The sequence below is a fragment of the Metarhizium album genome (assembly GCF_000804445.1).
Source record: "Metarhizium album ARSEF 1941 chromosome Unknown scaffold_8, whole genome shotgun sequence".
NCBI classification, from domain to species: domain Eukaryota; kingdom Fungi; phylum Ascomycota; class Sordariomycetes; order Hypocreales; family Clavicipitaceae; genus Metarhizium; species Metarhizium album.
In genome coordinates, this window is record NW_024467582.1 from 810,042 (window position 1) to 824,000 (window position 13,959).

At 55.0% G+C, this 13,959-nt stretch overlaps 4 protein-coding genes across 4 annotated transcripts; all 4 read left to right on the forward strand.

The window, feature by feature from the left end:
• Nucleotides 1-4,201: 4,201 nt before the first annotated feature.
• MAM_04031 (IBR domain containing protein) lies at nt 4,202-5,068 on the forward strand (the record flags this gene model as incomplete). The annotated part of the gene is made up of 1 exon (XM_040822830.1): nt 4,202-5,068. One exon carries the CDS (start codon nt 4,202-4,204, stop codon nt 5,066-5,068), a length of 867 nt encoding a protein of 288 aa, XP_040679336.1.
• Nucleotides 5,069-7,542: 2,474 nt separating this feature from the next.
• Nucleotides 7,543-8,211, forward strand: MAM_04032 (uncharacterized protein; the record flags this gene model as incomplete). Its single annotated transcript, XM_040822831.1, has 1 exon — nt 7,543-8,211. One exon carries the CDS (start codon nt 7,543-7,545, stop codon nt 8,209-8,211), a length of 669 nt encoding a protein of 222 aa, XP_040679337.1.
• A 1,219-nt stretch (nt 8,212-9,430) lies between these two features.
• Nucleotides 9,431-10,402, forward strand: MAM_04033 (uncharacterized protein; the record flags this gene model as incomplete). The annotated part of the gene is made up of 1 exon (XM_040822832.1): nt 9,431-10,402. The coding sequence occupies one exon, from the start codon at nt 9,431-9,433 to the stop codon at nt 10,400-10,402; it is 972 nt and encodes a 323-aa protein (XP_040679338.1).
• Nucleotides 10,403-12,149: 1,747 nt separating this feature from the next.
• On the forward strand, nt 12,150-13,184 carry MAM_04034 (uncharacterized protein; the record flags this gene model as incomplete). Its single annotated transcript, XM_040822833.1, has 1 exon — nt 12,150-13,184. One exon carries the CDS (start codon nt 12,150-12,152, stop codon nt 13,182-13,184), a length of 1,035 nt encoding a protein of 344 aa, XP_040679339.1.
• Between the last annotated feature and the right edge of the window lie 775 nt (nt 13,185-13,959).

Here is a 13,959-nt window from a genome sequence, read left to right on the forward strand (position 1 = left end):
TCAAGGGGCAGTGACAAGGAAGCAGGCCCTACGTACATGCCGCTTGAGCAAAGTCTGGACGAGGAAACAAACAGGAAAGAAAATAACCTAAATGAGAGAGGGGGGAGGGAGAGCTCGGCAGCCAAGTGCGGCTATGGAGTTCGTTTCCACCTCCCAAACGGCTGCGGGTGGGACCGAAGTCGGGTCGCCAAACCCATTCGAGATTCGAGTCGTGATTAATACAACCCTGAAAGGACCTGCGTCGGAGGGCCTTTATCACGGCAAGGTTTTGTGTGTTACCCAGTTCGTATGGAGTTGTAGTCCGTGGCCGGTAGCCCATGCTTGGCGCCGTCAAAGCACCGAAGCCGGAGCACTGGCGGGGGATAAGTCGTCCCGCGCGGAAATAGCCCGGTCCCCCTCCCCAAGTTGCGCCACCTGGGCCCTTTCTTCCGGAAGATGTTTTTGTTTTGGTGGGCGACTTTAAAAAAAATTTAAATTTGAGCGCGATTGGGCGGAACCCCAACCCCTCTGGCCTCTGGCATGGTGGATGCCCAGTTACCGCGGGGGATCTCGGCCAAGGTTGAACCCAGTTCAGCTCAGTAGCCATCAGGCATTTCTCGTTACTCGTTACAGTATGCAGACGTGGTTGGCTTGAAGTCCTTGGCCAGATGTCCTCGTCAATCTGGTACGCCTCGGCTCATTTGCTCATGCCAGAAGATGGGCTGTGTGGGCATTATTTCCAGGTTCAGCGCTACACACAAGGTTGGAGCGTTGGAGCGCTGAGCGCTTGCAATTTTTCGAGATTCGGCGGTTTTAGCAAGTCGTTCGTGTCATCAAGTCGTTCCCATCTAGTCCGATTTGACATCCGCCAAACCTGAAGACGATCCCGCTAGCAGTGGCGACTGACTCATCTGTCCTGTTGGCTCTGGCGAGCTTGCTGTCGTTGGGGTCAAGGTGCTGCTGTCTGGTTGACCTATATATAGCCCGGGACTCTGGGTCATCCTGTGACGGGTCCTTGGCGTTGGCCCCGAAATGATGGGCAAAGAAAGCAGACCAACCTTCTCAAGGGCGCTCGCTGCCAGGTGCGTGGGGTTTCCATGTGCACATTGAGCAAGTCCTCGAATAGGGCGAGTTGTCTTTCGGTAAGCGAGCCCCCAAGTACACCATCACTCGATGTCGAGAAACATACTTGCGGCCCGCGCGTCTGTCGAAAACAGAGGCAATACGGTATCCTGACGAGGGTCGATTTTAACAAGATTCCTTCCAAATGACCCGACTGTCAAACAGTATCGCAAAGCAAAGATGCTCGGCTGATTGGGGATACTGCTCGCGCCAGACGTGGCAGACAGCTCGCCGACAAAATTTGGGGTCCAAGTTGAGAACACGCATGTGTCGAGGTTGTACGGAGTGCTTCGACACAGCCATGTAGCGAGATAAAACTTGGGAACGCTACAGTCTTGGGCGATTGAATTCGAACGTTGACGGTTTCAAGAATGCAGCTGAAATTATTGGGCTCGGCTGAGCAGTCTCTGCAGGCAGCCGCCACTCGTCGAGGTTGCATGGCCAGCTGATGGGCCACATGACGGAGGCTGACCAGTGACATGGAGGCGTCAATTGATGTCCATTGTCAGTACGGAGCAGGAAGTACGCACCCAACGTTACCAGATGTCTTCTTTTGGAAAGTGCCATCGTGACGTTGACACTGGACACCTGCCAGTCGACTCGAGTCCAGATGTCTCATATTTCCACTTCTCAGCCGACGCGTCGAAACGTCAACTACGGGCGTTCGCATGTTCGATCTTGTTTGGTCCGCTCAATCTTTGACATTGATTTCGGTAACCCAGCTCGTGCGTACGTGCAGAGCACCCACCACCTGACTTGAGATTTCCAGCTTTTCGAGCGTCAAATGCCCAACTACAACGTGCGGAGCACCCTAGATCCAGCCTCCAGGTGTGATTCACGGCTGACTTGTGCAGTTGCTCTTCACCTTTCCCATCCGGAATGTTTCCGGCACGCACGATAACATGCCTGCGCAGACCACGCTTGCCCGAGAAACTGTTCGACGCGTTTGTCCAAAGTCCATCAGCCAGCAGCCAGGGGAGCCTCGCCGATCACGAGGTACGGAGAATATTTTTCTCCTTCCTCTCCCGCCCCCTTAACGTTGGAACCTCCCGCTTCTTCTCTCGGCAAATCCATAGGTCCAGATGGGGCAGCGTTGAGGAAACAAAATACTGAAAGCTGTGTGTCTCAGGTTCCGAGCTAGTCGTTGATACGTATGGCCCGGTCTCACGGACCAGCATCCAGGCACCGCCAACGCAATTAAAGAAAAGCGGGAGACCTCTGGAACATTTTGCTTACACGAGGCGTGACACAAAGCCAGTCGCTCGGTAGTTGTCCAATTAGACTTGTGTGACAAGATAAAGATGCGCACAGGGCCTGCAGGTCCAGTATCATCCAACAACATACGGAGTACTACTACGTATTGACACGCTTGTTACTTTTCTTCTTCACCTGACCAGTCATTTCGTCCAAGTCATCGTCAGCCTTGTTCCACTCCCTATTCTCAAAGTGCCGCCCGCAAACCGCAAACCGCAACCCATAATGTCTGCTCAAGTCCCCCATCACTCTACTTTGTCAGCTTTCGCACCTCCTCACCTTCCCACTCGGCTCTGGTCTTGAGCATGAAGCGCGTCACTGTGGTCGTGGTCGCGGTTGGCATCGCCTTGGTGCAAGGCCACTTTCAGATGGCTCCCTGTGCCAGGGCCTGTATTAAGAATGCTCTACCTGGAGTTGGGTGTACGGGGACTGAGGGAGAGGTTGCCTTTTGTCTCTGCCGGCCTCGCACCAAATCCAAGCTCGCGAACCCCGTTGCAGAGTGTGGTGCGCAAAGCGGATGCTCGACCGCCGACCTTCTCCAGGCTCAGTCCATTATCGACTGGCGTTGCCAACATGTACATCCCGGATCGTTTTCCCAGGCCACGTTTGGGGACTCAGACTCTGCAAGTTGGCAGCCTACGGTTCAGAATTCCCTGCTGCCGCCATCCAGCAGTTCAAAAAGCGCTTCAACGGGCACGCCAACCGAGAGTCCAACCACTACATCGACAGCCTCTGGGAGCCCTGAGAAACCCGGAAACTCTGAGAAATCCGGGAACTCTGAGAAATCCGGAAACTCTGAGAAACCTGGGAATTCTGAGAAATCTGGGAACACTGGGAGCTCTGGGAACTCTGGGAGCCCTGGGCTTTCCACTGGACTTATAATAGCCACCACCGCTGCCGTTGTAGCTGCCCTCGGCTCTCTCATTGGAGCATTCTGGTGCTACCGTCGACGCCGCCGACCCCGAGCAGCTTCGGTCCAGGTCCGTAATGGACAGTTGGAGGAGGAGAAAGACGGCCATCCGATACGGACTGGGCATGGTGAGCTGCTAGGTATGTAATGCTCTCTCACATTTTCCCTGCACCCGCCGGACTAGAAAAATCTAATTTGGGTGGGATTAGGTTCGACAGAAATGGCCCACGAGATGGACTCGTACACGCCAAGGCAGTCCGCGGCTGCTAGGCTCAGTGGACAGGCTCACGAAATAGATTCCACTCCTGTTCCAACGGTGTCGGGAGAGTCATCGGTGGAAGGAGGCCGAACTGTGTTCAATGCAGCTTCTGCCTGCCCGCCTCAAGGTCCTCCACGAGCGTTTGTAGTGAGTCGGCCTTTGAATGAGATGAAAATAGACGCGGAAGCGAACGGGCATCAAGATACGCCCAGTCTGGGGGCACTTCAAAGGAAACGTACAAAGTTAGCAGAGGAGCGACGGTACCTGCAACGAGTGCACGAAATAGAGTGTGAGGACAAGAGGCTTGAACAGCAGATCAGTGACCTTGCACAGCAACATCCCAGCGGGCCCTTGGAAAGGTAATGCAAGGTCCTTATTGTACATCCAGGTCATGTGAAGAAGAGGTATTAGAAAATCTTCAGGGAAAAGACGCCTTTGGCGGCTCAACATTGTTCGGGCACGACGTGCCGATCTTATGTCCGGTTCTGACATAATGAAGTATTAGTGATTTGCCACAGATTGCTCTTGGCTATCAGTCTATCAGACTATATCAGCGGCTCTCCCAGGCCATGGATTGATGCCTTCTGTTGACAGTCGTCTCGTGATGTGGGTTCCGGCCCCGCAGACTGATATCTCAGTCTCTCTTCGTAGCTGGACATAGCTCAAGACATCTCAACATGGCACTCATTTCGCACATGTTAACCTTTCACAGGCTCACAAGTTGCAAGCCCTCATGCATTCCCTCGCATCTTGATCATCATGATGTTTCTCTTGACCAAGCGAGCCTTGATTTGACAATCGAGCTTCAACTAGAAGATGCGCGCAAGTTAGTCAAGGGGAAACACAGGACAGGCGAGACCCCCGACGGAGAGCTGGCGGCGGAGCTTGACAAGCTCGAGCTCGAGTCTCTTGCCACGTTTCGTGCAGACCAAGCCATTAGTCGCAGCATTGCCCGTGCCGTCCTGTCAGACGCAGAGGTCATCCAGGACCATGTCGAGGAGGAGCGGCAGGCCGGGCGTCCTCCAACGGCTGTCGACAAACGACGTTGCGTGGCGTGCATGGCCGACGTTGCATGCTTTGAGACGGTACGACGTCCCTGCTCGCATGAATACTGTCGCGCGTGCATGGCCGATCTCTTCCAATCGGTAATCAAGGACGAGTCGCTGTTCCCTCCCCGGTGCTGCAGTCAGCCTATCCCTCTTGGCCTTTTTCAAACTTTCCTTCCGGCAGAGTCAGCAGGGCGGTATCGAGCCAAGGAGCTGGAGTATACCACCAAGGACAGAACGTACTGCCACGAAGCCGCCTGTTCTACTTTTATTCCGACGCATCTCATCCGTGGGGAAGTTGCAACGTGCGTCAAGTGCTGGAGCAAGACTTGCACAATCTGCAAGGGCTCATCTCATGATGGCGGCTGTCCTCAGGATGTGGCAACGATGGACCTGCTCAATTTGGCAGCAGAGAATGGGTGGCAGAGATGTTACTCGTGCCGCAGAATGGTCGACTTGGAACTCGGCTGTAATCACATAAGTGAGCTGCTTCGCTGATATCCGTGTTTTTTTTTTATCAAAACGAACTAACGTTGCCGCAGCTTGTCGATGCGGTGCTCAATTCTGCTTTGTGTGTGGAGTACGGTGGAAGAATTGCGGTTGTGACCAGTGGGAAGAGCAGAGATTGGTCGATCGGGCTAATGCCATCGTTGATCGTGATGCGGATAGAGTTCAAATCGAAGGGCATAATCGCCTTGTCCTGGCATAATCTGGTCGCGAACCATGACTGCTGGAATCATCGCTGGAAGTCTCGGAGGGGCTCGTTTCAGTGCGAAGAGTGCTTTAACCACATGCTCGAGTATATATATGAATGCCGCGATTGTCGGCTCATGGCATGTCGACGGTGCAGATATAATCGGCTTTGAAAGGAAGCGAGCGCATCACCAAAGAAAGGCATTTTTTGACGTGATTTCTTGCTTGGGAGGGAAACGGGGAAAGCTTGGTAGATTAACAAGAGCTCATCTGCGAGTCCTGGGGAGAGAGAGAGGGGAGGTGATGGAAGTTGAAAATGCTCATAAGCAAGTGCACCTGCTGGTTGCGAGTTTGCATGGCACGGTGCCTCGGGATGAACATTTCTGAGAAAGCACTGAAGAATGTATAGTGAGACTTGACGTTCAAGTCTAGGGCAATGCAGTCATACACACCCGTCGTGCCGCTTCATTCTGACCTTGGCGACCTCCTGATGCATACTGCTCCCTTTGTGAAGTTGGTGTTTGGTGTTGAAACTCGGCATAAAGCGCATCGCCCGACGCCCCCGCTACAAAGGCGGTGTCGTCTGGGACAATGGGCGGCAGCGAGCGGTCCTGGTTTCTTCTTTTGCATTTAAATAGAAACCGCGTCGTGAACAAAAGGCCTTGGGAGTCGGGACAATCGGACACTCTCAGTTTCGTTGCAGGGCACCCACCCTCCGCCCACGACTGACCTCGAGCAGGAGAAGCGCAAGCGATGGTCGCCCTCTATATCGAGAGTCAGAGACCTAAAATGACTTGTGGCTGGAAAGTCGAGGCTGGAAAGTGTGGCGAACAATGAGAAGGTCATGCCGCCTCCTCACACTGTACGATGGACGCCTGGTGCCTGGTGCCTGAGACCTACGTGGAGCGTGGACCGAGCACGTGGCTGCAGGGCAAACCACATGGGACACACTGTGCGGATTTGCTCCATGTGCAATCAACTGACCCTGCCTAGAGTTGTCGGCTGAACGAATGTCCAGTCACCCGCGCCGCATGCCTCATCTTCCTGACCTCGCCTCTGACGGCATCCGGCTTCCTGTGATTCGCATGTTTTCCCATTGCCCCAGTCGGCACCGGCCACGACGTTGCCGGCCAGTTTGCAGACGGGTATCGTGCATTGTCCCTGCATAGCCCTTGCATCCGTCCATCGAGGACGCGATCGCGACCGCCAGAACGCGAAATCTCAAGAACCATGGACAAGGTAGTGAATAGCCAAAGTACGGCGTCTCAGTCAAACATTGGCACTAAAACGACTTTCCGCTGACCTTTGCGGATGCAGGCCCTGTCCTCACCCAGCAGCCACAGCCCGGGTACGGAGCAGCAACCCAGGCGCTCGTTCGCCCAGACACAAAGAGGCGGCCTCCGGTCAAAGGCATATGATCGGGATGAGACATGGGTGACTGAATGCCAGACCCTCGTGCTCTTTCGGAGCACGTCCCCCGCGCGCACTTTCTTTGACATGCTGCCCGTGTCGTGCAAGCTCGGGAACAATGATAACAGCTACAGCCGACCCTCGGGAGGCCTACTCGGATGGCAGCTGGCCGGAGTCTTTTTTTCAGGACCAGTCCTTGACTCCTTGCATGCGGACGGACTGGACACCCCAACTTCACCACATCCCGTCACCGTCAGCCTTGCGCACCTTGAGCTTCAAGTCCAGCCGCGACGCCCCAGCCACAGATGCACAAGCACTGGGACCTCCCACGCAGGCTATGCTTGCGGCCATCTGCTACGATCGCGTGCCACACCTTGTCTTCTTCGAATCCTTCAGGTGGCCGTAGTGTGAAAGAAGTCGCAGGTAGGACCAGCCGAGGGGAGCCAAAATATCCCTTACAAAACGATGCCCCATGCCTGATACACTTGAGCATGGCCTTTGTCGTGACCTTGGGGGACTCTCATTAGATCTCCATCATTCTTTATTCCTTTGATCAGCTGCTGTAGTCGAGTGCCTCTTTCTTGTGGTATTTCACTCAGTCTCATTCACCTTTACGGCGCATCCTACATTAAGCTGGCGTCCCGCCTTTCTTTCAGAATCCTTTCAACATCCTTCTTTTGGGAAACCATTCTTGCTATACAAGCTTGTGTGTGTGTTTTCGCATTGTATCGTTTTGAACCTTGCCGGGACATCCCGTCTTGTCTTGGCCAAAGACGGGATAGCGAAAGCACAAGGTCGAGACAGCAACCGCCGCCAAGGTGGGTGCCTCACAAAGTCGACTACCACTCAAAGCCGAAGCCGGTTCCCGAATGTCTCGACGACTGTACCTGGAAACGACGACAAGCGGTAAACAACAGATTGTATCCATCAAACGCTCCCGCTCCCATGGCCACCGCCACCGCGTCGACCACGAATACTTCAAGGTCAGCATTGCGGAATGGGACGGCCTAAAGGAGCGGGAGCGATGTCTCGAAGACAACAACAGGCACCTGGTCTCGGAGATTAGTTCTCTGAAAGCCAGTCTGGCGACGGCCCAGGGGGACGCACATCACCTCCGGCAGGTCCTTGTACCTCAACTGCAGCAGCAGATGCACCTTCTCAGCGTCGACAACGATTCTCTGCGAAAGACGGTGGACAACGCAAGCCGCAACGAGGAAAGGCATAGTCGAGATGCGGAGAAGCTCAAGGACACTATTGATAAACTGGAGAATGAAAAGAGGGCTCTCAAGGATGAGAACCACAGCCTCAAGAGCAAGATCAAACAGCTGCAGCAAGAAGTTGAGTCGGGCAGCGGCAGCGGCAGACGAACGTCGGACGTGATTCGCGAAGCAGAATATTGGCGCAAGGAATACCGATACTGGAAAGATATGTATGAAGATGTCAAACGCAACTATGACGACAGTTGCCTCACATTGCGTATCCGAACGGAGAAGATGAGGGCATACGAAGAGATTTTGAAGCGTAGGCGAATAATCTGACGCGGCTCCACTCACTCATGCTTGATCTCTCCCTCCATGTCTCTGCTTTCATTCTTTTTGCAGTTATCTTTACGGTGTTTGGTGGACAGGCCGTGACGCGGTTGCGATTTTGGGTACGCACGTGATCGGCCGTGGCACTTTCGACTCGTTGCTGATACTGTATTGCCTTCAGATGTGCTTCTAGCGAACTTTTTACGAATACCCGTCAAGGAAGAACTGTTTCCCGGTGTCTTCCTTGAGCATACAGCCGGGCCGGATTCTGATGGCTTTGTTTTCCTGACTTGACAATACCCCTGGTACAACTCTGCAGTTTCAAACCTGCATGGACTACGGATTATCTCAGCGGCCTCACCACATTTTTTTTTGTTCTTTCCTCTCTTTCTCTCTCTCTAGTTAGGCCGAGCTTTCTACCGAATACCACACCCTGTAGACTTGACATCTGTTGCTGCGCACTCCGGGGGGTCTTGTGACAGTTTCGAAACGACTCATGCGTCTTGGGCATCATGTGGTTGGCCCACACGGCACTACCAAACCACCCACCCTCCCCTGTGTCCGAGACGAGTGAAGCTTTAGACAGAAGGGAACAAAGAGCTTGTTTTTTTGCATGTGGAAGAGCGAATCAACAGAATTCAACGGCATCCACACAACCCAGGTCGACGACAGCCCTCATCATCAACAGCACCTGCAGGCAAGCTGGCAGTGGGGCCTGCACGCTGTCCTCAAGACGGTGACCATGTAAACGCGGCCGTCATCAGAATCCTGTTGATTCCGTCTTGCATACCCTTCCTGCTCGAGCGTCTCCACGAGCAGTGCCAACTAACTGTCAGCAAGTCAGCGTGAGCAGGGATCGCCAATCCCGCTGCCGTTTTAGTACGCAAGCACCTCTTTGTCAGCGGTCACCGTCACCCTTCGTCTTGGAGTGCTTTTTTTACTTTGGCACTTCTTCAGCCAGGGCGGAGGCCAGAAAAGCGCCAGGGTCGTGCGAGTGGATCGAGTTTGACGTTTGGCGTGGCGTGGCGCGTACCCAGGTACTTTAAGTAAGTCCTTGGGTGGGTGCCTGGGTACAGTACGAAGAGCGACCCGTTGGAATTTCGCACTGTGATTACCGGGCCATCCATTCCATGACTGGGACATGCAGGTACGCGGATCTCTGGCTGTGGATAGAGTGACCTTTGGAGGATGGAGGGTAATTCGATCCAGTGTTGTCTCCTGAACAGCCATGACAAACGTGCTGATGAGGAAGATGACGACGCAGGCCATCTACTTGAGGATACAGAGTCGAAACGGAAAATGGGCAAGGTTGACGGGTTCTCTGCTCGACGGCCTGCACTGGTCCAAGACGAAGCAAGCACGGAATCTGTCCCCCACGGGCCACCGACTCAGCAAGGAAGGACGGGATGGCCCGCTTTGTCTGACGTCACAGGCTCGCCAGGCAGCACTCCAGGCAGCACCCCAGTTCCCGTTCCCCTTGACAGCCAGATTAGCTGTCTTGCAGCCTGGCAGTCTTGCAGCATGGCAGTCCTGCAGCATGGCAGTCCTGCAGCATGGCAGCTGGACTCTCACCAACAACCCGCTGATCGATGGCGGGGCTCTGGCCAGGAGCTTGTTCTTGACACTTTATCGATCGTCTTTTGACAGTCGTCGACTCGTCGCCCTGCACATCACACACGACACTCCTTCCCCTTATGAGAGGGTCAAGGCCGCGATCAGCCTCATCGATTGGCCTATGGCTCGACGCATACTTCATATGACAGCGAGCACGATTGGCGTCGCCGCCGCGAACATGTTCGCTGCTCCACGCTCCGCAAACGCACGACGACTGGATGCCGAAAGGGGCGACGATGTGATCGGCCGCACGGTCCGTCGGTACGAGGAAATCTGCCTGGCAAATGGCAAATCTGACCACGCCGTCTCACGCTATCCGGCGGCGGGGCCCCTTTGCGATCCGGAACCCGATATGGATATGGACCTCTCTCGTCCCTCCCCTTCACCGGCAAGAGCATCTGGCATGGCTCGGGCCAGCTGCTTGCTTGCCACGACGATGAGTCACTCGCTCGCTAGCTGCGGGTGCGAAACCAGGCTGCCATGGGAGAAAACCAAGTCCGGCACCGTGGCGGCTCACGAGAAGTCGAGTCGCCAAGGGCCTACAAGCATCGTTAGGCTGCGTCGTGGGGGCGAATCCAATGGCTGAAGCTCTGGGAGCCGGGGTGTTCCCTGGGTTAACAATCAAAGGGGGTGGGCAACGAGGATTGGTGTCAACAGCCGACTGTCGACAATGGCGGCGTGCGGGTGATGGAGGGGAGGAAGAGCGCCGTTGCAAAGGAGGTCGACGAGGGGCACCGCGACAAGGCGACCAACCACCGGCTTGATTGAGGCGACTGTTGTATCCACACAGCCACTCGTCTCCAATTGGCTCGAGGCGAGCGTCGTTGCTGTGGTCAGGGTCCCCGACGCCTGTTCTTTTTATTTGATCTTCTCTCTCTTTTTTCTTCTAATTTTCTTTTTTTGTTTTCCGGCAAGGACACGCAACTTCTTTGTGCCAAGCAAAACACCGAGTAGCGTGTACCCCGTGCAGATGATGTCCCGCTCGGGTGGTGGGGCCAACTGACGGCTCGTGAGTCGTCACTCACTCGTTCGTCGTCCATCAATCAGTGCAAGTGCAAGCGGGATTCTTGGTGACTCGCTCATATCACGACACCACCTTGACATGCCAAACGTCGTCCTCACACGTTTCGCTCGCTGCCTCGGCATTTTCAAGCTCTGGCAAGGACAAAGCCCTTGCGCTGTCAAGCCATCAACCATCCCGAGCCTTGCCCAAATCCCCCCAGGTGCGCACCGGTCGGACAAAGTGTCGTCGTCGACTCGTCTCCTGGAAGATGCGGAACATGGGTCCATCTCAAGTGGCTACGACTCGGCGTTCAGGGCTTGTGGTGCGTTTTTGCCAACGACGCAGGGCAAGGCGGCCGCGCATGAACGGCGCACAACCGCCGAGCGGCTTGTCACTGGGGGTTTTGACAACGAGGTGAACTGCGGGCTGCAAGATGCAAGCTGGGGTCGCTGCACAGCAGACTGTTGCTACGCCGCCTGCATCCTTCCTTTCCTTCTCACCCCCGGTCCGCCTCGTCCGTCGAGACGCGCGCACCGCCCACCTCCCAGTCCAGGCCGAGGACGCCAATCTGACAGGCTGCCTGCTGGGCCCTGGCTGCTCTGCTCTGCTCTGCTGGTGGAATACATATACTTCATATCCTCCTTTCCAAATCACCTTCTTTTCCTCAGACAAACGCCTCAGCCGGATACTCTAGCTGGCAAGACTCTTGCCGACCTTGGCTCCTCGTCTCCTGTTGGGCCCCCATCGTTGACCTTGATCATCCATCCCGCGCCGTGACTCAACGGTGACTTTTTGTTTTTGACTTGCCCATACTGCCGCCATAACCAAACCCTACATACCATATTCAGGTACTTAGTACCTTGGGTACTTGGTGCCAAGTAAGTAGGTAAGCAAGCAAGCACCCTTGCCCGCTCGTTTGCCGCTGGTCCCGGCTCTGACCCAGACACAGTCACTGGTGCACTTGTAACCCGCACTGGTCAGTTACCATCTCCTGGAGCCGAGACGCAACGACGGCAAAAGAGGAGAAGGAAAGAAGAAGAGAATTAAAAAAAAAAAAAAAGACCAAGACGGAGAGAAGCAGACGGGGAGAAGCTCTCTCTTCCGACCAAGCGTGGTTTCCGGGCAGCGTCTAATAGAAGACTACGACAACCTGACTCCATCTGTCCTCGGTCGTCGGTTGATCTGCTGCCGCCAGCGTCGTCCTGGCAGAGCAACGTCTATTGCCCAGCTCTTTATTAAGCTCCATTTTTTTCTTGGTCGTGTGCCTTGACTTGCAAGTACAAGCCAAAACAAGAGCAAAACAAGACCAAGCTCGAAACAAAAAGCCGGCATGCGGTCGTCTACACAACGGACCTCGGCAAATATTGGCCGCAGGGCTCAGACAAGTGGCGTCGGGATGCCGCCAGGTCCGTTACCAACACAGCGCCCAGTTTTCCACTTCTCCCCAACAGATGACGGTGTTGGACGTCCAGGTCGTGAGTACGACGACATAAGTCTCGATACTGCGCTGAACACGGAACTGAACAGGGTCCACTCTGAATGTGACCGGTTCCAGGCGTGGTTCGAGCAGGCCAGCAAAAAGCTGCGCGAGACGCTGCAGCAGAAGGATGAACTGGGGCAGAAATACGACGAGTTGAAGCAACAGAGGGACTCTTACAAGTCGCAGCTGCAGACTGCTCAAGAGGAAAACGCCGCACTACGGGCTGAGCTCGACACTTTTCGGTCCGCAAACGCTGAGCTGGGGGCTCGCCACGAACGACTGGCCAGGCAACTGAGAAGTTTGGAAGAACGGCACAACACGCCGCCCTTTGGCGCGGGCGCCGCCGATCCTGCCGCTCCCCACGCTGCTGCTGCTGCCGCCGCCGCCGCCGCACCGGCATCACTCCCAGACCGCACACGGTCATCCCGCAAGCCAGTCGCAAAGGAACATTGCCAGCATCGTGGCCATGAGGGCAGGAGCCGAGAGGGGTCTAGGGTGTCTTCCAAGGAGTCCAAGGAATCGCAGGAGACCAGAGAGTGGGAAGAGTACATGGGGTCTCAGGCGGCAGAAAAGGAACGGCTCAAGAGCCGGTTCGGAGACAAGTCGTCCAAAACGACGTCTTCGTCCACACGTGCCCCCAGACACGGCTTCGTCGAAGGCTGGGTGCCAGGACCCGGACTTGAGCAAGTTGGGCTCCCCGGCCGTGCCCCAACGAGCCAGGTTCCAGCAATGTCGGCAGATTTGGACGGCATGCTATACTCTCCGGCATCGCGCGCGCGCGCGCACGCACACGCACACGCTCACGCTCACGCACACATGTACAATTCAAACGCAGCAGTATATGACGGTGGGTGCAAGTACAAGCCCTTCCCAATGACCGGGTAGTGAGTAGGAAAGAAAGGAATTGCCATGTGCAACGTGCAACGGCACGGAAGGTTGTCTTGCAAGGTCTGGGGGCGTGTTTGTTGGCGGGGGTGTGGATGCAACAACGACTTCAAGGGTCCGTCTTGGTGTGGCAGAGGAGGGGTTAGTGGGGGCGTCGGCGGCTGTGGCTCTTCTTGTCACAAGGGTCTTGCAAGACTCTTGATGGGAATGACGATGAGGCCGGGTGACGTCTGTCTTTTTTTTTGTCCTTTTTTTTTGTCCTTTTCTTTTTTTCCCCTTTTCTTTTTCTTTTTTCCTCTTTTTTTTAATATCACCCTTGAAACCAAGACGTCGCACGCCCTGAGATGACGGGCTCTGCATGATTAATTTACGGAGGAGCAGTTTAGTATAGTATCGGGAGGTTTGCGCCGAAGAACGAGTAGGAGGGACGGGACAAAAGGGCAAAAAGGGGTGGGGGTGGGGGTATAGCTGGCTCTCGCGGCACTCGGGAGTCGGCGTACTGTGGTTCCAGCTCTGACTTGATGTCAGAATCGCGGGGGCGGGACTCTGACTCTGACTGGGCGTCGGAGCTGAAGATGACTGGTGTGCGGTTGTTCTGCTCTGCAAAACTCACATGTCTCGGAACACGTTGCACACGACACGGCTCACATTACAAAAGGCAAATGTGCTGTGTGTTTGCACAGCCGTTGCGAGAGGGTTGCGCATTCGCGCTGGATTCGGCCATGGCTGCCGGCGAGGCAGGCCATCTTTTTTTTTTTTTTTTTTTTTGGGGTTT